Consider the following 24,430-nt stretch of genomic DNA (forward strand, 5'->3'; position numbering starts at 1 on the left):
TATTATTAAAAAATAAATGAATCCCAAAAATGAACCAAAATTAAGTAAACAATCATTGCAAAAAAAAGTAAACAAGAGATAATAGTACAAACGAAAATGAGTAAATCTTAAATTGAATATGCAAATCAAGCTTAAAACGAACAAAAATCATTTACTGTTGAAGCATAAATGAAACACGAAACGGAAAGAAATTAAACAAAGATTCATAACAAACAAACATACACCAGAAACTAGTAAAAATGAATGAATAAATCTTGGAACTTAGGCAGTAGGTTTTTAACATTTACAATTAGGAAGAAAAACAGTACTCAGACTCTTTTTTGTAGTGATTTTTGTCTGTTTAAAGCTTAATTTGGATATTCAATTCAAATTTAACTCGTTTTAAGATATATTTATTCATTTATATTAGTACCTGCCTAATGTATTTTTGTTATGATTGTATAAATAATTTCTATTCGATTTGGGTTTCATCTAAGCTTCAATACTACAAAATTTTGGTTCGTTTTAAGTTTGGTTTCCATATTCGATTTAAACTTTACTCATTTAAGATTTATTTATTGATTTATATTAGCTCCTGTTGTATTTTTTTGCTATGATTGTTTATTTAATTTATATTCATTTTTGGCTTCATTTATTGATTAAATGTAATTTCTTGTCGTTTTGAGTTTGAATAATTGTGGATTTTAATTTTTTCCTATCTTAACATTAATTCGGACTTAACTTTTCTTTGGAAATCTTGTTTTTCTGAAAGTTTTTTAATTAATGACTGAAAATAATCACTTAACAGCATACTTCATATTGATAAAAGTAAAGACGTAACAGTATATTTCGTAGGTTCCTTCTTCGTTTTTTCTTGCACAGCCCAAATGAGGCCAATCTTCAGAGGCAACGCAAACAAAGTTGTTGTTGGTTAAAAGCCAGTAAATTGAATAGTATCCTTCAAGGCTTAATATTGTGTTGTTGTGAGTTTCAAAAGAGATCTGCCTCACATTTTTTAGGTTACCGTTGTATATCATATCCGGAATTGCTTCGTATTCACTACCTTCTATGTCAATTTTCAATATATCAATGATCCTTTCCGTATGATTATTTTCCTCGAGAAGCGTTGTAAATCTTGTCATATTCCAAAGCTGATTATTTTTTTTTATTACACCATCAAAGTATGAAAGACCTTAAAACAAAAAATAGATTACATTGTCCTTCCATCAAGTTTCATTTTAAATGAGTATGAATGACATTAGCCTACAAATGAGTAATGAATAATCAATTCAAGTTAAATCCAGATATTCATGAACGGAAAAATTGTACTGTACAATTATTTCTTGATTTTATAAAATATTTCATGACAAAGGCACGGCAAATTTGTAATTTCGATTTTCTCTCAAAGAGCTTAATGAGTTAATAAGCTTCTACTAGCTAAGTAATTATGAAGATTGTAAATTGATCATACACGAAATGGGGATGGAAAAAGAACACAGGAGGACTACACTTAAGGTTGACAATAATGGATCAGAGTTGGACTCAACGGAATGACAAAACCTCACTTAGGGCCGTCAACTCGAATAGAATTAAATTCTGTAAAATGGTGAATAAAAAGGTCACCTCTAAGAAAGTCATTAACCATGTTTAGGAAGCAGAGCAAAACATACTGGCTAGACTAGGGATGGATTCGGATTCTATTTAAAAAGGGAAGCTGTTTATTAATAACCAATTAACCGAACATTTAACTTATCAACTATTCAAATGGGAATTGAAGTGTGTAGTCTTATTTAACCTGTGTGCTTCAAAAGTGAATTTAAACAAAAGGAGAAGTTGTCAAAAGAGGGTTTTTCTTACGACACGTGGTAGATAGTCTACTAATTAAGTCCTTTAAAAGCAAATTATCATTAAGACAAGTAAATTCAGTCATGTTCACAAAAATCACCTACTGTGTTAAATCTTCACCTTTTACCCACATTAGTTGGTCAACACTGTGAAGGCTCTGTGAAGATATTGTACCCCAACTTTCTTGTTCATGTGACCGCTATAGGGAAAATAACACAGATTAAATATTATTCTTTTACAAGATCAGTAATGTCACATTTATAATAGCAATTACACTACTAATACATCCACTAATAAGTTACCAGAGAACCAAGCTGTCTGAGACCAATACAGAGCTACGGATGCTCCTTCTCCATCCCAATCTATACAAAGCCTAAATTTTTTGTCCTGCGTTTACCCTCCTCCCTCAGCACTTGCCCCCCTTCTCCAAGAAAATACCCCCCACAGAAAAGGACCGGTTGTGAAAGAATAAGACACGTCAAGCCTTAATTTTCCAAGGTAGATAAAAATGTGTGTTCGTTGACTAGAAGGGTAAGTGGTTTGACCCTTAGGCAAGATGGGAGACAAAGCCACCATGTCTAAACAACAAAATGTTTGACATTCCAATTCGAAAAGCTAATAATTTTGGTATTTAGCATTTTAAAAGGTATTTTTAAAAAGGTATTTTACTCCTAGATTTTTTACTAGAAAATGCCCCAATAGAGATGATTAGAAAACCAACGAAAAAAACTTAGGCTGTGGCAAATAATAAAAAAAATCAATAAGTTTGTAGGATAATGCACGGAACGATAACACGGAAATTTGAATGGAAAATTAGTCCAAATGGAAATTGATTCTTGCAGTGACGAAACTCATGTGCTAACTAACCAAACTAATAGAACAGAGATAAAGTATAGGAATATAGTAGCAACAATATGTGAGTATGGAGATAAAACACTCATTTCGGTCAGCTTGGATTATCATAAAAGTTGCAATGAAAGAATAACAGAGAAAAAAGAAGATAGGCTTGTTATCAACCCTTGCAATAGATGTCCTCATAGGATGAGACTTTGGAGATTTGGAGAAGTGACGGCTATGACTGTAGGGAAGATCTTGGTATGCTCAATATTTGGGGGATGTGGGACTGGCAAGGGCATACTTGTGAAAAAATGAGAAGCATAAGGTTCCAGTTGTAAATAAAAATATTTCTTAAAAAAAATTCTTTCTTGGGTCAATACTTAGAAATATTTTAAATTTCGTATCATATACACAAAAGATGTGGCTCCGACAGTTAGGCACCCGTATAAAGCATTTAGTGTTCCAGAGAATCCAAAAAGCTTTATAGTGCAGGCTTTCCTGCAAAAAGTATGATAGATTTCATTCTTTTAGGGAAAACCGAGGGTTAATATTAAATTTCCACGTGACAATTTTTTTTTGTAGAAATAGAGAAAACAAAATAGAAGAAAACATGAGAAACTAAATTAAAATTTATAGATAGAGTTCTCATTTAGCAATTGACTTAATTTATTTGTTATTATTTCTACTTAGTACTATTTACTTAATACTACGACGAAAAATAGAAAACTAAAAGAGAGAAAAGAAATATTAAACACGACTATAATAAAGACATTAATAGTGATGCCTCAACAAATCCAACCCCAGTCCAATCCCTTTGAATCTCGATCTTGACAGTTTTTTTTTTTAATTATCCAAGGCCCAAGTGTTTGTTACGTAATGGGGAATGTTTCTAAGAGAAGCAGGTGCATGTTATATTATAGGGAGCTTCACTTTGGTTGTTACGTAATATGGTTTGTTTACTTTAGGTTGTTACATGATAACGCCTTGATTGTTACATAATATGACGTATTAGAGTCCACTAGTCAAGCGGAGAATTTTGTATTACATTTTTCTTCAAGACATTTTTAAAGAGGTTTCAAAACATCTCAAGACATTTTTAAGAAATTTGTTATCAAGACGTTTCAAAAATTTTCCAAAAGTCTTATGAAGATTTTTTTCTTCGAGAGAATTTTCAAGATGTTTCATGACATTCCAAGACTTTTCTTAGACATTTTTCTCCGAGACGTTTTTTGAGACGTTTCAAAACATTTCAAGGCATTTTTAAGACATTTTCAGGAAGACAGTTTCCAAAACGTTTCAAGACATTTCAAAATATTTCTTAAAATATTATTCTTCAAGACATTTTTCAAAACTTTTCAACACATTTGAAGACAGTTTTAATAATATTATTCTTCGAGACATTTTTTTTCATGATTTCAATAGTTCTTAAGCAATAGGTAATGTTTACCAGTGTTGAGAATGACGCAGTCTAAAGTGACTTTTTTCTTCAGGGCCTATAGGGAAGTCAAAGTTGTAACTGAGGAAGGCTCAGGCATAAGTGTTACATAATAACGGTACACAAGTTGGCTGTGCCGTAATCTTGCATACCTTGACACTTTTATTGGGGATTATGTAATCTTACGCAACTTAGAAGATTTATTGGGAATAAGGCAATCTCTTGTTGAATTCTAGATTTCAGGGCCCTGTGAGGAAATCTCCACGTGTAAGAAAAGAGAAAACACACATGGTTTTACGTGATGACGTTGGACACTTGGGTGCTACGTAATGACAGCACTAACGTCAGATGTTTCGTAATGACAGTGAAAACGTGGAGTGTTGCGTAATGGTTGTGCAAATGTTGACGTTACGTAATGGTGGCACGCGCGTGAAATGCTACCTAGGGCTAAGAAATACTAGGGTGCTACGTAATGAAATTTCGTTTCTTTCGGGATTTCTTTTTTCAAAGCGTTTTTTCTTGAGGATTTCATTTTCTTTCAAGATGTTTTTCTCAGCGAATGTTTCTATTCTAAGGATTTTATGTTTGCGTTATGTCCAGTACCGAAATAGCCATTATCATCAAATAGAACTTTGCCTTTGATATCTGGACTATGGGTCCCTTTTAAATATTTTGATTCGGTTAAAATATTCTACACGATAGCCTATTCAACGCCAGGAGAAATACCTGTTTCACATACTAGAATGATTAAATGCATTGTCAGTTTCCATAAAATTACAATAACTGACATGCAAGTTCGAAACTTGATTACTGAAATTTGCTTACATTTGCATTACACATGCTTGTTGAATAATGCTTTGGAGGGTGTTATCTGAAAATATTTGGGGTTGCTCTTAAAGTAGTTTTTTACTATTAGTGTCTTTTTCACATATGACATTTTTTGGTCGTTTTCAAACAAAAAATTTGTTTACTCCAATGACACCCTTTTGGCACATATTATCACACCTAAGAATTTTTAAAGCTTTTTTCCTCAAAATAAATTTATAAACTAAGAAGTTACCATTGTTTTTTGTTTTAACAGCGGAAACTTGCCATTTAATTGCTAGTTTGTGATGTTCAATGACAATTTAAGCCTTTGACACACAATTTATGAAAAACAACGCCCTCTAGCGAGTACTATCACACATAAGGCATTTTTTGGGCATTTCTATGAAAAAATATTAATTTACACAAGAATTGATCTTTTAAACTTAATGAAAATCCCCATTAGCGTTTCTTCTGATGACTCTTAGCAATTGAGGTCAGCGCTGCAAAATGTACCACTTCTGATGACATTTTTTTGTTACATACTATCACACCTAAGGTTTGTCTCAAGCTTTCACCCTCAAAAAAATATAAACTTAAAAATAACAATTGTTTTTATTTGAACAGTGGAAGTCAGGGCAATTATAAGCCTGTGACACTCTATGGCTGAAAAACAACACCCTTTAGCATGCATTATCACATATATGACATTTAAAAAAAAAATTCTTGGAAAAACATTCGTATTCACCAGAATCAATATCTTGAACGTAATGAAAAAATCTCCATTAGCGTTTCTTCTGATAGCTCCTAGCAATTACGACCAGTCTGGCACAATGTACCAGATCTCCCCCCCCCCGATAACACCCTTCTGGCACACATTATCAAACCTAATAGTTCACCCATCCTTTTCCCTCAAAATAAATTTATAAGTTAAAAAATGACCATTGCTTTTTATTTGAACAGTGGATACCTGCTATTTCATTGCTAGATTGCGATGTCCCATGGCGATTTCAAGCCCCTGGTACTCAATGTCGGACAAACGACCCCACTAGCATGCATTATCAGTCATACGAGATTTTTCAGGTATTTTCCATTAAAAATATTCGTTCACGCTAGAATTGATCGTTTCAACCTAACGAAAGAGACCCCATTAGCGTTATGTTTTGATGACTCCTTGATATTGAGGCCAATATAGCACAAGGTATCAGCCCCCAAAGACACCTTTTCGGCCCACATTATCACACCTAAGGGACTTTTTTAGCATTTCCCCTTACATTAAATTTATAAACAAACAATGACCATTCTGTTTGTTTGAACATCGGAAGGCCAGTTTGGCACAATGTACCAGATTCCCTTCCCCCAAGGACACCCTTCTGGCAGACATTATCAAACCTATGAGGTTATCCATCCATTTTCCTCAAAATAAATTTAAAAACTGAAAAATGACCATTGTTTTTATTTGAAAAGCAGACACTTGCAATTTCATTGCTAGAATGCGATGTTTCATGGCAATTGCAAGTTAAAACAACACCCTCTAGCAAGCATTATTACACATATGACATTTTTTAGGCATTTTCCTACAAAACTATTCGTTCACGGTAGAATCGATTGTATAAACATAATGACAAAAATCCTCATTAGCCTTTCTTCTGATGACTCCTAGAAATTGAAGCCAACGTAGCACAATATATCAGTCCACGAAGACACGCTTTCGGCACACATTATCACAACCTAACGGATTTTCGATATGTTTTTCCTTAAAATAGATTTACATACTATAAATACCAATCTTTTTTTTAAACAGTGCAAACTTGCAAACTCAATGCTAAATTGCAATTTCCCATGAAAATTCCAAGCTTGTGACACTCAATGTCTGACATACTATACCTTCTAGGAACTATTATGACACTTACGACAGTTCTCCAAGCATTTTCATGCAAAAATATTCATTTATACAAAAATTGATCGTTTAAACTTATTGAAAAATTTCCATTAGCATTTATTCTGATGACCCTTAGCAGTTGAAGCCAGCGTGGTAAAATGTACGAGCTTCAAAAAAATCCTTCTGGTGCACATTATCGAACCTAAGTTTTTTGAGCTCTTTCCCTCAAATTTATTTCTACAAAAATGACCATTGTTTTCATATGAACAGCAGAAACTTGCCATTTCACTGCTAGATAACGATGTTTTATGACACATCAAAGCCCGTGATACTAAATAACTTACGAATGATACCCTCTAGCAAGCATTACCACAAATTCGATACTCTTTCTAGTATTTTCCCGGAAATTATTTGCTATCACAATAATAGATCGTTTAGACTTAATGAAAAAATCCTCATTAACATGTTTTCGGACGACTCCTGGCATTTGATGTCAGCTTGGCATAATGTATCACAACCAATCACATCATTCAGGCGCGAACTATCACACCCAATAGTTTTTTCAATGTTTTTCTGTCAAAAATAAATTTATAAGCTACAAATGGACCATGTCTGTATATACCATGGTAAATATAAAAGTCTCAAAAAAGAAAAAAGATATGGATAAAAAAATTAAAATAGAAATAATATAAAAAATTGAATTACAAAAATACTTTGGAAACGGTCTAATACGAAGAAAGATTGCATAAAAGCCTTCTGAAATGAATTTACGGGGAAGGCTCCTAAAATCCCTGTGAAAAAAAATTGTGGGGAGAAATCTCGCTGGACTAAAAAATTCAGGATTTTGACTCTGAGAAAATGTCAATGTGTCCACATATCCCATGATAAAACTTAAAATTCTTGAAAACGGACAAAGTAAAACAAGCTAAAGGTTGAAATCCAAAAATGTATTTTTGGAAGAAAATAGAATGTAATAGCAAAAATTTAATTTTATTAGGATACTATTGTATTTGAATAAGAAGCCAATGCCAGAAAATTACAAGATACTAGTGACTTACGTTAGAAAAATGTTTCTGGTTAGAAAACTATCTTTGAAGGAACGGTAATTTGATAACCCATAAAATCAAAAGTTGAACTCTTATAAATGGGTGATTATTACATCCCTTTGAAATGCAACAGTAGGGCAAAAATGATTCTAGGGATAGCGGTGGGAAGTAATGTCTCCGATGTAAACCAACACCAAAAAGAGAGTAGAGCCACTATATACCCAAAATGCCATTGAAATGACTTATCAAAAAGTCTTTGCGGCTGCTGTTTCCACAAATTTTGGTACTGCATGTCATTTTACTTTAATTTCTTCAAATAAAATGAATGAAACCATAAAACGACAGCCAAGGCTGTGAACAAGGGTAAAAAAAATTTAACACTATGTTAAATTGTAATCACTACTTCTGTACAAAGAGCTTTGTGCAGGGATGGACCATTGATTAACCCTGGCCAATACTATACATGAGAGCTACAAAATCAAATGCTTTTTGAATATCAAAAACTATCAATGGCCAGGTCGAGGGAGACCAAAATAGAATTTTAGCCAGAAACTTTGCTCAATGCAACACTAGTGGCTTAGCAATGGGATGTTGACTTATCGTTGAAAATTATATTATAGGCCAATCTAAGCAAAATAAATATGAAAAGAGAAACTGGTCATTTGTCTGAAAAGAGAAAATAAACAGGGATGGAGTCTAAAAACCTCCCCCAGTAAGATAAATGACCGACCACGTGCCACACTGGTCCAACCTTAAAGATATAAACACGCAACGTCAACCTTGCAACATCCGTTTGCCTTCTTTTTTCCTATCTGAGCTATAGTTTCCACCACTGTTCTCTCGACCTGTCGCCATCCACACCTTTTTAATAGAAAAATAACTATGTTCTAGGTCGTTTGGACATCCACATGAGGATTTAAAAATTGTCAACAAGATTAACAAAAAATAATCTTGCTTTGAATGATTAAATAAATTTGTTCTTCCTCTCACGAATTCTGCCTTAGATTTAAGAGATGTAGGCAATCAGGTTTTGACAAACTCAATGATGCCAGTCATCATGAAAATTTTTTGAACTAGACTCTTAATCTCTATCGGTGGAAATAACGTTGCATCTTAATTAAAACATGAATTACCCCTTGGCCAGGAAGGTCCAGAAAGACAAAAATAGAGTTTTAGCCCGAAACTTTACTCATTGCAACACTAGTGGCCTAGCAATGGGATGTTGACTTATCATTGAAAATTTTATTATTGGCGAATCTAAGCAAAATAAATATGAAAAGAGAAATTGGTTTTTTTTCTGAAAAGAGAAAATAAACAGGGATGGAGTCTAAAAACCTCCCCCAGTAAGATAAAATGACCAACCACGTGCCACACTGGTCCACCCTTAAGGATATAAACACGTAACGTCAACCTTGCAACATCCGTTTGCCTTCTTTCTTCCTATCTGGACTATAATTTCCACCACTGTGCTCTCGATCTGTCGCCATCCACACCTTTTTATTAAAAAATAACTATGTTCTAGGTCGTATGGACATCCACATTAGGATTTGAAAATTGTCAACAAGATTAGCAAAAAATAATCTTGCTTAGAAGTATTAAATAAATTTGTTCTGCCTCTTACGAATTTAGATTTGAGAGATGTAGACAATCAGGCTTTGACAAACTCGATGATGCCAGTCATCATGACAAATTGTTTGAACTAGACTCTTAATCTCTATCGGTGGAAATAACGTTGCATCTTAATTAAAACATGAATTACCCCTTGGCGTATTTTAAAATGATCCATGGCCGAAAATACGAAGGCCTTTGAAACGAATGGGGTTTTAAAACAGCTAAAAGTTTGAGTGAATTATTAATCAGCTTATTTTTGGTTCCTTCCCCTGGGATAGTCGTGTGAAGAACACTCTTCAAGGCCAACTGAAGACAAAATTTGAATTTGAAAGTTGCTCAATGAATAAGATTGGTTGGAAATAACTGTCAATCCCCATGAAAAGTTAAAACTGTGAATTTGGTTCCTGGACAAAGGTTTGGGTGAAATATGAAGTAAATGGGGGAGATTGTCCCCAAAACTCCAGACTAGAGATGCAAAATCTCGGTAACAGTTTCACAACTAGCAAAACAATTACCCATCAAGCCAACTGTTTATCACTTGTGTGCCTTCACAGAAAGGCACCTCCCACCACCAAAGGAGACCAAGTTACCCTTAGAGTTGAAAGGAACAATCTCAGATTCTTTCCAAGCTTTCTCAATGCAACCCGGAATTCAATGTCTCCCAATCTATCCGTAACCTTTATTACCCAATTCAATTTTATTTTATGATTATCTGTAGGCTTTTTCAATAGGTCATGGACCTTCTCCTCCATCCTAGGCTTTTTCGTCTTGCTGTAGTTCTGTAATTTTCCCGCAGGGTCTAGGCCACTTCATCCCCTATGATCTCTTTTCTCTTCTTGTAATTTTTTAATTCTCCCGATTTTCTATAGTTCGCCAGTGTTAGCTGAATTCCAAATTTTGCCTCTTTTTTTTTTTTTTTTTTTTTTTTAGTTTTCTTAAATTTGTCAATCGCGTAAGATAGATCATCATTAAATCTGAATGGGACTCCAGTGTCCATCATCTTTGACTGCCTCTCTTTATCTTAGCTCCATTCAATAGTTGTTTTTTTTATTTTCTTTCCTTTTGTCATAGCAGAAATTAACTCGTGGGTAAATAAAAAGTAAAATCTTAATTTGTAGTTTCGATTTGTGTGTTTCTTTTTTCTCTTTTAGTTTTCTTTACTTTAACGGCAGAAACAAAAATTCGTCAGGAAATAGGAATTGGATTCCAATATTTGGTTTTTCCCATTTTACTAAAATTTCTTGAACTTCAAGAGGAAAATCCCATGCGATAAATTAATTTTTATATTTCTCTGGTACAATTGGTGCTGCATTTTGGTATATACTTGTCGGCCTCTTGTATTCCTTACATGTGTTTTAAAGTTATCTGTTTTCTGAATTTTTTCCCAAGAAATCAATTTCGCAGGTCTTATTTTGGTCAATATTATGTGGCCAAGCCATTTTAGTATTCCCCCTCCATCTCCAATTAAGAACTCATTTTAAAAATAGGAAATTTCAGATATCCCCAAAGTCTCCTTCATTAGAACATCTACTGCAAGAATAGGTACTAAGCCGACTCTTATCCATTTTATCTTGACTCTAGTGTCCTTTTTTGCAATTTCTATTCTCACCCAAGCACACTGGCATGGACGCTTAACTCTATAATAGTATAATGTTGTAATCTTATTTATACGGTCTATCTTCACTCTATTAATTAGCTCAGTTCGCACATAAGTACGGTCACTGGAACAATCAATTGCCATTTCAACAAATTCCCCGTTCAATTTTCCGTATATTTTATATGACACTACAAACGCGTAATTTTTTTCATTATAATGAGCCATGGCCCAGGCTTTCGTTTTATGAAGTTTGTGATCATCTTTACTGAGGTAGTTTCTTGTAAAATGCCCTGTTATACCACAGTTAAAGCAAGTTACTTCCCTTTGCTTGTGCTGAAATGCTTTGTTTTTGCTCTATATTATGCTTTTTGTTATAGTGCCTATTTTTATTATGCTCTATATATTTAGATTCTCTGTATCTGCAACCTCTTCTCTAACTTAGGTCCACCTATTCACGAATAACACTATTTCTTCACTTGCTTTCGTGTTTTTTTCTTTCAAGTACATTCTCATATTTGGATAGAATTTTTTTAATTGTTCCATTAATGTTTTTATCACTTCTGTCACATTTTGTTTTATCTCCTATGAAAGTACTTACGGGAGATTTGCAACTCTTCAAAATGACATGCTTTAATCTTTCAAAGTCTTTTGAGCAGTGCATCTGTAATGCCTTAAAAGCAGACGATCTGCTACAAACGATCTCTGACGCTCTTGGGTATTTGTCCTTGCGATCATCTCCATTAGTTGTTTTCTTTTATCTCTATCTGTCCCCTCCTTTCGTTCTCAGGCTATTCTATCAGCCTCCTCTTACTACTCTCTAGCTGTTCTATCCTTTTCATCCTTTTTTCCTTAGCTATTCTATCTCTCCCTCTGTCTTTCCTATCTTCCTTTTTTTTCTTTGGCTATTCTCTATTTCTGTCTTTCTTTTCTATCTTCTTCTCTTTTTTCTATCTTCCTCCTATTTTTGCATTAAGTAATTCGTAATTCATCATTTGTGTAAGATCTACTTTATTGCTTTTTAATGACTCCTGCTGTACATTGAGCTCCAACTACTCCTGCTACTTGACATACTTTGATTCTCTCTGTTGTTACGTCCTCCTAATTTGTTTTCTGATTGTGTTCACTATCAATTTAATTGATCTGAATCAGTATTTTTTCTTAGAGGTGACTCCCCTTGAATTTGCATGGCATCTGAGGGGTGAGTTGGTCGCGTCTTCTGCGTATTTTCATAAAACAATTTTTCTTCGTGTATTACCACCTCTGTTTATATTTTGTACTCTCTTATATTACGGGGTGTGCTCATTCCCGATTCTATTCTTTGAAATCCCATTTTTGTTTCTTTATTTGGGTCTCCTCTATCTGGGAATAATTCCTTTTGAGTCTGCAGTCTACTATTTTCTCCCTCTACGGTTCGTATAGAATGTTGTATTATTTTTTAGTTTGTTGGAAAAATCCTCCTTTCGTACCTGTCAAAAATGTCTATTCATCCCCTGAAAGATATAGGGTTCCAAATGATGGTGAATTCCCCAGGGTATTTCTAGCAGGAGTCGCATCTAAATAAAAGGGCGAAAACAATTTAACCGTGGTAGCTTTTCTCGAACTAATATCTAATTCAAATAAGATCTGTACATTTCCTGACCTTATATCAACATTCTGTCTATCCACCATTATATCAGAATTATGCTAAGAACTATTATTTCAATCCAAATAAATCCTTTTTCGAATGTGAAGCTTCCAGTCTCTCGTAAAAACTAATTATGACTCAGTTTGCTGATTCTTTACGCTAGCTAATTAGTTGCGTGATATATTTATTCATAAGATTTTATTATATTCTAACAAGTTAACACCCATTCACAATGTTTTTAATTGATTCCATCTTTTCCTGCATTTTTCTTAAATGTAATCACAAAAGGCTATTGTGTTGGCTAAATTAAATAATCTCTTCGAAAAACGTGGATTCTCTTACTACCAGTACTTCTGATAGCTCCTCTACTTATTGCCACTACTTACTGGAGTGGAACGTCTTACGGCCACCACTCTTGTAAAGAACATATTGGGTAAGGTAATACCCTGTTGGGGTATACCCTGTCCTAGGGTAGGTAAGATAATCGGACGGTCAAATGGGGCGAATTCTGAGCCAAGGGGTGTCACAACCTGGGTTACCAGTAATATCACCAGCAATCTCTTTGTAGGGTAGAAAAAACCCCTTGTCAATATACTAATGCTATTATTTCTGTCGAACTCCTTTTTTACCCTGCCTTGGTTCAGGGGCAATATTCTTGCACAGTTGTAGACAATACCTCGCTTGTATTTTTCCAACGGTCACTTAAACCAAATATATGTGTATCAACTCTGAAAAATACTAAATCAAAATCACCACTTCTGTACAAAGAACTTTGTGTAGGGGTTGATCCTGGATTAACCTTGGACAATCCTCAAAATGAGAGCTACATGACGAGAGGCTTTTTTAAAAATCATTAAATATAAATGGCCAAGTGCAGGAAGACAAAAACAGCATTTTAGCCCAAAACTTTGCTTATTACAACAAAAGTGGCCTAGTAACTGAACTTTAACTTTTCTTTGAAAATTTTATAATGGGCGAATCTAATCAACTTTAAGCAATTATGAAAAGGAAAGCGGGTCATTAATGTGAAAGAAAACAATGGTGCGATCAGGCGGCCATAAGAAATTAAAGGGAAATTTAGAATACGGGCTTTTCCTCGTATAGTCTGAAAAATGTTAGTACAATATGAAAAACCTTATTTAGGACTTCCAATCCAATTTGAGGACAAATAGTTTACGTAATCTTTAAAATAAAGGACGTAAAAGAGAGATAAAAGATAAGAAGCGTTAGCGTTACTTCCATTTAAGAATTTAGTAATCATTTCGTGACGATTACTTAGCTACTCAGAAGAAACTAAGGAAAACCAAAAGAGTAAAAAGAAATATAAAACAATACTATAATAAAGAAATTCAGCCTAAGAAAAATAACACAAGAGTTAAATTAGGTGTATTAGATGATCTGTTTTTCACAGGACAGAAATTTGAGGGAAGTTTAATGGAGACAAGAAATGTAAAAAAAAATGATTCATAGTTTCATTCTGCAATAATTGAGAGTAACATCTTGGTAAATTAAAACATTTTGCTGAGAAAAAATAGCTTAGGAGGGAAGAGAAGCTCGTAGACCCATAGGGAAAAAAACACAGAGATAACCTGTTAATATGATCGAATGAAGTACAACTGGGTTTGAAAAAATGGGAATGTATTGAATTTTGGATTTGATTGCAAAAGCTTGAGAAAAAAGCTGGAGTAGATCCTATCAACTATATAAGGTATTTAGTCTCGTTCAAATGGGGAGAACTGTTTTGGAGAGGATCTCCTGTACGAAATCAGAAACGAGTGCCAGTTAGTTTAACTAACAAATGTAGAACGGGTTCTGATGCCTTTCCTGAGGTGTAGTCTTTCCTAATTAAAGTCATTTGGAAATACTCTTTCCCATTACTATTCATTAAACAAAAACCATACTCATGTTGAGTTATGAAAGAATTTCTAGAAGTCGTATCACAACTAAACATCAGCTTGGTTTTCTTCCCTCTTGGTCTACCTTATATGTACTTTCAGATGCAACAGAGTTCGTTCATGGTAATCTGAACAAGGGCTTGTACGTTTTTGGTCTATTTCTTGACTTTCCAAAGGCCTTTGATATGGCTGACCACTATGTTCGTTTGTCTAAACTATCTTCATTTGGAGTGCAAGGAGTCCCACTAGCATAACTAAGGTCTTATCTGTCAGGGAAATCTCAGAATGTTTTGATTAATGGTTTTTCTTCCTTTTTTTGCCTATATTGAAAGGTGTTCCACAGGACTCTCTTTTTGGACCACCTTTGTTCCTAATTTACATTAATGATCTTGTTGATTGTTTTCATCCCCATGTTTTCCCTGATCTTTTTGCTGCCGACAGTAACTTTTTCATTACTGCAGTGGACCTACCATCTGCCACTTCCATAGCTTGAGATCTTCTTGATAAAGTAAAAGATTGGTGCTTGTCAAATATTATGGCTCTTAATAGCCGGTAGAGTACCTTTGTCACTTTTAGGACCTCTTACCGTATGAGAGACGTACAGGAGTTAATCACCCTGAATTATGGGAATGATATTATACCACAAGCTACTATGGTGACGTTTCTTGGCTTGTATCTTGACTGTTTTCTTTCTTTTAATCTACATATAACTCACATCCGTTCTCACATCCCCCACCAGTCTTCGAAGTTGCACCAGGTTAACTCATTTGTTCCTCCAGATCTTATGGTTTTTTTTTATTATGATTTTATTTATGCTTACCTTTCTTATTATTGCTATGTCTTGGGTATTACTAAAAGATCTCTTCTCTGCTTATTTCAAAAAGCCCAAATTAGGTCAGTTAAGGCTACTTTTCTTTTCCCTCAGCTTTACCCTTCCTCTGATCTATATTATGATACTGGAATAGTTCCACTAGATCGAACTGTAGGAATGAGTAATCTTAATTTACCGCATTCTTCTCTTCTAAGTACACGTCCACCGACTCTGCAGCAGTTTTTGTTTCGGATAGACTCAGGTAGGTGCTCTTCTTCTGTACAAAGTTGTTCTCGCAGATTTATTTTACCCAAACGATCATCAACAGCAGCTCATAGGTTTCCAGTTATCAATCAGTTTTACTATGAAACTCTATCCCTCCTAATGTACCTCTATTTCACTCTAAATACAGTTTCTCGTTTGGTTTTTTTTTTAGATTTTTTTTTTTTATTATTATTATTATAATTATTTTGCCCTAATTTATATGTCTCTCTTCTCTTTATTTAATATATTTTTCAGAATTTAAAATGTTTTCGGATTCCATCCAAATTTCTTATCTCGTTTCTTCACTTCATTTCTTTTTCAGTTACATGTTTAAGTTTTCTTTTATATCACCTATATGATAAATGTCCTTGTCTTGTTTTTTCTTTTTTTTTATTGATGTGCTTATAATTTAATTGTATGGGCTTTTTTTATTGTATGTGTTATATAAGTGTTTTATATTTGTTTTGTAGGTCCATCACAAGCTACGCTTGTTGGGTTTTGTAATTACTTTACCTCTTGTAATTGTTTTTTTAGTATTAATAAACTGACTGATTGATTGATTGACTGAATGGTAAATGTGGAATGTTTTTTCAATAAATTTTTGTCAATTTTTATTATCATTTTATTTCTTAGAAAAATCACATTTTAAATCTTTTGGTTTTCAATGATAAGAACCCACTTCTGGCTTATTCTATATAAGCAGAATAGGATTTTTCAACAATTTAATAATATATGCCCTTCTGAAAATCTTGTTACCATGGACTAAATTAAGATTGAGTTCTATTATTACCCCAACGCCGTCAGTTTTCGGGGCACAGCACGTCCAGTGCCATTATTGATGGTACTAGTATACGGTTTTTTGGCCTAAGGCCTTTTGTGAACTATTCTACCAACAGTTTTTGTAATGTTTCGTGCTACTAAGGTTAGCCCTGAAGCCAATATTATAAGTTCTCTTGCAACAACGCTGGTAAGTAGGGTAATGTGTACAGCTAACCATTTCATGGTCAACTCCAACGCAACATGAACTCCATGAGTCTGCCCTCGTTTGCCTTTTTCTGTATTCTTGCCAAACCTAATGTCAGAAGGGATACGAAAAGTGAACTTCCCTTGATAGTTATGTGCCACGCTATAGAACCATTGTCTAAGGCCGAAAGTTCTTCTTTAAGAATATTAGTTTCCAAATTGAGAGCTATATCGCATAATATACGACCCTCTTCCTATAACAGAGCACTCTACTCCTTAGACTCTAGACTTTAGACTTACCAGGACGAAAGAAGTCAAAAGTAAAAGTAGAAAAAAAATTAACTATTGACGTACCAACTGTACATAGTGAACTAAAGAACAAAATCAACAAAAACACTTCACGACTTGCCTCTAATGTGGATTTAAGTCCTTTAAATTCAAACTCATTATTTACTTTTCGATTTTGAAACCTGAATTTATACTTTATATGAGTCATTAGTCATCCTTATTTTTCAGAAGCTAGTTAATTGGCAGACTATTTTAAGACGTGTCATAATCAGTTAACTGGAAAATGACACAAAAAACCAACGTTAAATCACAAAATTTAATTATCTTCCCTTATTTCTTCTTAGGGCAATTCCCATTGAAGCTAGACCTTGGCTAAAGTTTCTATAGCTATAGCATGCACTTTGGTCAGAATCCATTACCATTGAATGTCTCTGTCAAAAAAATTCAAGCTATTGGCCGTTGAGCCCTTTATATCTGGTTTTGATTTTAAAGAAGGGGAGCCCTGACGTTTTTTGGAACATAATCGTGCGAATATGTAATCGTGGATTGTAAAATCTAATAATTCTCAGGCATATCCTTTGGAGAATTCATATAATCGTAAGTTCATCAGCATAACTAAAAAAAGTAGACATCATATCGGTTCTAAGTCATCATTAATCATAGTCTGTTGGTACAATTAAATAGGAAATAATCTCTCTCTTTTAAATTTTCACTTGCGAGAAACGGAGAATAAAGATCTGGCATATGTTACGATTCCAAACTTCAAGAAGAACTTGCTATACTAACATTTTAACTCCATGGCTGAGAATAGCTCAGCATCCCAACTAAAACACGAATTCTCCCTCAGGATAATTTGAAACTACTACGCTATATGCAAAGGTTTGCAATAGCGATTGGTGTACAGGGGAATGGTCTTAGGATCCAAGCAAAACATGAATTTCTGGGTTCACTTCAGTGGGATAATCGTATGAAGAGCAAATGTCGATAACCACTGAAGGCGAAACTTAAATATATGGCATGGGAATAAAATTTGAATGAAGTGAGTGTCGATGCAAATACAGGGTATGAATTGTGAAGGGGGCTACCGGAAACATGTTTGGGAGGGAAACTTAATGACTAGTAATGGAAGAGAGTATTTCCGAATGACTTTAATTCGAAAAGATTACACCCTGGGAGAGGTATCAGAACTGGCCCCACAATTGTGAGTTTTAATAAGTGTCACTCATTTTCAATTTCTTAACGAGGATCCTCTCCAAAAGAGTTCTCCCCATCAAATGAGACTAAATACCTTTCATAGTTGATAGGATCTGCTCCAGCTTCTTTATCAGGCTTTTGCAATCAAACCCAAAATACAATTCATTTCCATTTTTCAAACCCCGTTGTACTTTATTCGATCATGATAACTGGTTATCTCTGTGTTTTTTCCCCTATGGGTCCACGAGCTTCTCTTCCCTCTTAAACTATTTTTTTTTGGAAAAATGTTTTAATTTACCAAGATGTGTTACTCTCAATTATTGCAAAACGAAATTATGAATCAAATTTGTTTTTTACATATTTACATTTCTTGTCTCTGTTAAACTTTCCTCAAATTTCTGTCCTGCGAAAAATAGATCAGCTTTTACACCTAATTTGACTCTTGTTTTCTTTTTCTTATACTGCATATAATTTGCTTTCAGCAAAGAAAAAATGACCCTCTGGCCTTTAGAAGGCTTAGCCCTAGTCTCTTTACTAATTCCTGCTCGTAAAAGTTTGGCTTGATTATCCATTGTAGTTTCTCTTCGTTTTGAGTCTCATTTATTCATTGATTTCTGTCTGTTTTAAGCTTGAATCATTATTTTCCCTATTTCTGCTCGTCTTTGGTTTAATGCAGGTCTTTATTTTTCTTGAAAAACTTCTTTCATGGAAAAAGCTTCTTTTAATCAATTTATGTTTGTTTTTAATTGACGTTTTTCTACTGGTTGATAAACGGATTATTTGTAAAAAAAAAAAAAATAGCGACGAAGACCGCACTGCTTTTGCATAACAAACAGACACAAAGTGGAAACAATAAGGGAATTATTTTCAAGACAGTGGAAATTTTTACTGTCTTGAAAAGAATTTAAATTTCTACTTTGGGTTTGTTTTGGATTATCTGTAAACAAAAAAGAATAAAAACTTCGGTTTTTGTGCGTAAGAATTAAGATCTTGGTTTACTATTAATGTTTCGCACAAAAAGTTTTCAACAAATTTAATTAGTTTTTACTGTGAAACCTTTAATGGATGAGTAAGAGGAATATTATTTGGATTGGACATCTGTATAATTTTTGGTCATCATGAGTCCCTGCGACGTCCAGTATATATGAGGTTTTTTACAACCCTGGGGCCTTATTGGTCTCTGTATGGTTTTCCACACCTGACGATGCTCTTCTGTCAAAAAGAGTCAAAGTTCTGCAAAAGCAATTTCAACCCTAGTACCTCTGACTCATTATGTATTCATGCCTAATTTACTAAAATGCTATATGGAGACATCCCATAATAGATAACTTAGCTAGGAAGAGGTTTTCAGCCCAAAAAAGCCTACCAAATCAAACCAAACCCAGAAGCATTATCTATCAACCAGAATCCGGTGCAAATTTTTTCTTGGATCATGTTACATCCTTGTTACATCATGTTACAACCTTGAATATAGACGGATATTGATTGACGATTTCATTATAAGCATCTTATTGAATTATAATTGTTTTGGCGGGTTGTTCATTTAAATAAAAGTACTTTCAGCTCATTTATTAAAAGAGCTCTAACTTGTTGGGCAAAAAAAAATAATAATATGCCCTGTAAGTTTCAATTTAATACCCTTAGCCGTTCCCGAAATATTGTCAATAAGTCTGTTTGACAACCTGTTTAGATAATGTCTGCCACATACCCCTCAATATTCCATAACAGTTTCAACTTGATGCCCTTAGGCGTTCCTGAAGTTTTTTTTTACGTACTTATGACAACTTGATCAAACATAGCGTCTTCTGATTTAGTCCAATATCCCTTTCAATTTTCCCTGAGAGTATGAATTTAATATCCTACGTTGTTCTTTGATATAGACAAATAATGATCAAACACTTCGTTGTAGGAATTTTGTGTGTGTTATATTTTGATTTAATAGCTTGTTTGTTTGCATTTTGAGCTAGTGTATTAGCTAATATAGTTCCAATTTGTTGTAAAAAAAAAAAAAAGGAGATGGAGAATTCCTGACAAGAATTGTTTCCAGTTGCGATTCCCTTGGTTCTGAAACTTTTATTGAGGTGTCTTCACGGCCTGAAATTTTAATGAGATCAAAAAAGAGATCACACTAAGAATATAACACACTAATAACACACACTTTCAAACTAAGAATCAATACAACCATTTTTTTTTCAACCATTCTTTGTCGCTGATGAGCTCCCTTCGGTTAACAAATCAAAATTTAGTATCTACTTGTCCTTTCCGTCCAATATTCCCTCACAGTTTCAGCTAGGTCGCTTAAGGCGTTAATCTATACCATTAACCGTATATGAACTATTGAAGACCTCTCATTCTGATATCCTGGATGGAGATAGTGTCATTTGATTTAGCTCAACATCACCTTCAATATTTACAGAAAGTTTTAAATATCTTAGCCGTTCCTGTCGTATTGCAGGTGAACCATTTTGACACCCTGGATGCATACAGTTCACCGATTTAGTTCAATATCCCCATCGGCATTTCATCCAAGATTCTTCGCCTCATTTCTTCCAAATTATCCTCGTCTATTCCATTTTCCACTGTTTCTTTTTCAAACATTTTTTTTTCAAACATTCTTTGTCGCTGATGAGCTCCCTTCGGTCAACAAATCAAAATTTAGTATTTTGGTGATAGGTTATATATAGTTATAGGTTATATATAGGGATATAGGCTATAGGTTAGTATTTTGGTGATTTTAGTATTTAGGTGATAGGTGTGTGGTTCAATCCCAGTCAGTGCCAGGGAACTTCCCAAGATAAATCTATGACCCAATCTTTTTCCCATACAGAAGCAAGGTGTTAGTTTGGATATTTATGGAGTCAGACCAATTACCCTAACTCAAGTATTCTTTAAACTCTAAGAGAGCTTCGAAGCAGATTGGCTTAAAGAGATGATCGCTTAACTTATTGATGAAGAACAATTCGGTAACATGAAAGCTTATCAACGACACATTACCTGGTCAGTCTCTTCTATACTGTATATAAACTACTTTATATACAGTATAGATTCAACAATCTCCTTTTATTTGACCTCCAAAGGGCTTCTGATCTTCTTAATTATAACGTTTTAGTTAAAAAATTGCTTGATGAATTTAAAGTACCGCCTTTTCTAGTCAATATTATTACATCTTTTCTGTCAAATAGGAGTCCAGTTGTTAAGTACTAAGCTGTTTATTCTGATTCACTACCTATTTCTTGCGCAGTTCTGCAGGGTACGCTTTTAGGTACTTTACTATTTTTAGTAATGATTTACAATCTTGCTAATGAATCAACCGATCACAGGAAGTTTGTGGATGACATGTCATTGCTCGAAAAGTGCAGAAGCAATATTAAGAGTAGTGCAATGGAAATTCTCGAAGACGTTGCATAGTCTAAATTAAAGAAAAGTTGCAATTTACTGCAACTATTTATTAGTTGCATTAGTTAGTAAAATTATTAGATAATCATGCTAGATTTTTGTGGAGGAAAACAGATAGGGGAAAGCCCTATAGATAGGTAGAGTAGCTCCATAGGAGGCTTAGACCAAGTAGGACCTTGTCCCAGTGGGGCCCATAATAGAAACTGGGAAACCCTCCCCTGGGGGTCATAATTTCAGGTGGAGGAGGAAGAAGGCCCCTCAAATGTACACTCAGCAGGGCCAACTGCCGTGTTCACGCGTCAGACGAGTTACAAGCCTTCTCCCAGTAATGGGTTAAATTGCATGGTGAAGCAGAACACCATCGTGGGAGGATCCTCTATAGGAGGACAACTGCGGCAGGGCTTAAGATCCAGATTTATGGACAACGGCTTCTGTAAAGGGCTGCCTCGACCCTTTCGGGGTACCTGCAAGACTGGGAAACTTGCGGTCAATTTTTCCCACTTGAGGAGTGGCGCCCCTCGAGAAAATTATAGCCTAGTAAACAACACAGCACTCGTACGGGATTCTGATTATTGGATAATTTTCTGGGCTTGGTTTGTTTTGATAGGCGTTTTCGGGCTGAAAAACCTCTTCCTAGCTAATTTATCTACTATGGGCTGCCTCCCCGTAGTAGCATAATATTTGTAGGCATGAATATATAATGAGTCGGAGGTAATAGGCTTGGGACTGTCTGTGCAGGATTTCGACTCTTGTTGATAGAAGAGCATCGCCAAGTGCTGAAAACCATGTTGTGACCAAGATGGGCCCAGGATTGCACAAAGCCTCCAACTTACTGGAGGTCCCAGGGACTTCTTGCTGTCCGGTTCTAAGCCGGCTTAAGCACTTCGGTGTAGACTTGAGAAGATATGTTGGTCCCCATCCTGCACTGGTACCCGGGATCACTGCTTTTCTTGAGGCCAAAATAATTTCAAAGATTTAAAGAAGATGAAAATTGGAACTTGGAATTTTACGACGTTAAAAAATGACTATCGCATTGACATTTTGACTGACGAATTCAGACGGTTTGAACTGGATTTATTAGGAGTTTCAGAAACTCATATCCCAGGGGTAGGAAGCATGAAATTAGGTGACATAGAATTTGTTTACTCAGGAAGGAAGGATGGGGTACATAGACAGGGAGTAGGGCTCATGATGATTAAGGAAGCTGCTAAGTCTTGTTTAGGCTGGGAAGGTATTAATAATAGAATACTAATTGCTCATTTTATGACTAAAAAGTTTAGGGTATCAGTTATAGTAGTATATGCCCCCATTGAACCAACTGATGGAGATACGAGTGACTCAGATGAATTTTACTTACAGTTACAGGAGCAAATAGACAGGGTACCAGGTAGAAATATGGTGTTTTTGCTAGGAGATTTTAATGCCCAGGTTGGTAGAAATAGGGATAGATGGTATCCTAGCCTAGGTAATTTTGGTGTAGGAAAAGAAAACAGTAATGGCTATAGGCTTTTGCAATTTTGTAGGTATAACAACCTAGTTATAACCAATACGGTGTTTGGTCACAAAATGGCCCATAAGTTGACACGGTATTCACGTGATGGTAAGACAGCAAACCTTATTGATTATCTTATTGTAAACAGAAGACTAGCAGGATCAATACAAGATACTAGGGTGTTTAGGAGTGCCGTTATTGATGTTAAAAGTAAAGATCACCATCTAGTAGTGTCTAAGGTTAATTTAAAGCTGAAATTTCGGAAGAGTAACTCCCTCCCGGAAAGTTATGATGTTGGTAGACTTCAGGATGAAAATTTGAGAAAAAAAATTCCAGGAACAGTTGAGTACTAAACTTGAGGGTTTAAAATTTGACAATGTGGAAGATGGATGGAATAATTTCAGAAAAACAATTTGTGAAGCTGCTGATGGTGTCCTAGGGAAGAGTGCTAAGACAGCAACTAGGAATATTAGTGAAAAAGCTTTAGGTTTAATAGAGAGTAGAAGGGGTTTGTATAAGAATTATCTGAGCGATAGGTCGTATGAAAACAAAAGGAATGTAAAGAAAGTGGAGAAAGCATTAAAATATGAACTAAGGAGATGTGAAATGGAGGCGATGGATAAAATTGCTGAGGATCTGGAAGATGCGGCTAGACGGCATAATAGTAAAATATTATACTGGCATGCTAATAAATTGAAAGGGAGTAGCCGATCCGGACTAGTCCCAGTTAAAGATAGAAATGGGGCCACAATTAGTGATAAGGAAAAAGTTAAAGAAAGATGGGTGGAACATTTTGAGAATGTGCTAAACCGAGATACAGTTGCAGGAAAAGATATAGATGAAAATGAAAAAGTTTGTGATACCTTGGATGTGAAGGAAGATTTGTTTAGTAAGGAAGAATTAGCGACAGTACTAGAAGGATTAAAAAATAATAAGGCCCCAGGTGCTGATAGTATGATTAATGAGTTCCTTAAATATGGTGGCTCTGAGGTTAGGAATAAGCTACTGAAGATTATGAACATGATTTTTGAAAAAGGGGAAGTACCCAATGATTTTAGGAAAACCTTAATTAAACCACTGTATAAGAAAAGTGACAAGAGTTAATGTCGTAATTATCGAGGCATTAGTCTGGTCTCTGTAGGTAGCAAATTACTGAGTAATATGATACTTTTTAGACTGAGACATGCTGTAGACAAAGTTTTAAGGGAAGAACAATGCGGTTTTAGAAAAAGTAGACGATGTGTCGACCATGTTTTCACTCTTAGGTTAATAATTGAGAAGTCCCTTCGTTGTCAAACACCTTTGGTCCTTAGTTTTATCGATTATGAGCAAGCTTTCGATTCTGTTGATAGAACAGCGTAAACAAAGGTCTTATCGTTATATGGTATACCAGAAAAATACATTAAAGTGATTTGCGCTATGTACGAGAATAATACTGCTGCGGTTAAGGTAGGAAATGAGGTTAGC

The 24,430-nt window shown here is 34.7% G+C and overlaps 1 protein-coding gene across 1 annotated transcript in view; it reads right to left on the reverse strand.

Moving 5' to 3' along the window:
• Window positions 1-705: 705 nt before the first annotated feature.
• LOC136043695 (probable methyltransferase-like protein 24) overlaps window positions 706-24,430 on the reverse strand; it is a 65,137-nt gene continuing 41,412 nt past the window's right edge. Inside the window, exon 3 of the mRNA XM_065728587.1 lies at window positions 706-1,171. Coding sequence (XP_065584659.1) covers window positions 777-1,171 — 395 coding nt within the window. The 3' untranslated portion in view covers window positions 706-776. The remainder of the gene's footprint in view (window positions 1,172-24,430) is intronic.

Source organism: Artemia franciscana, unplaced genomic scaffold (genome assembly GCF_032884065.1).
Source record: "Artemia franciscana unplaced genomic scaffold, ASM3288406v1 Scaffold_843, whole genome shotgun sequence".
Classification (NCBI taxonomy): domain Eukaryota; kingdom Metazoa; phylum Arthropoda; class Branchiopoda; order Anostraca; family Artemiidae; genus Artemia; species Artemia franciscana.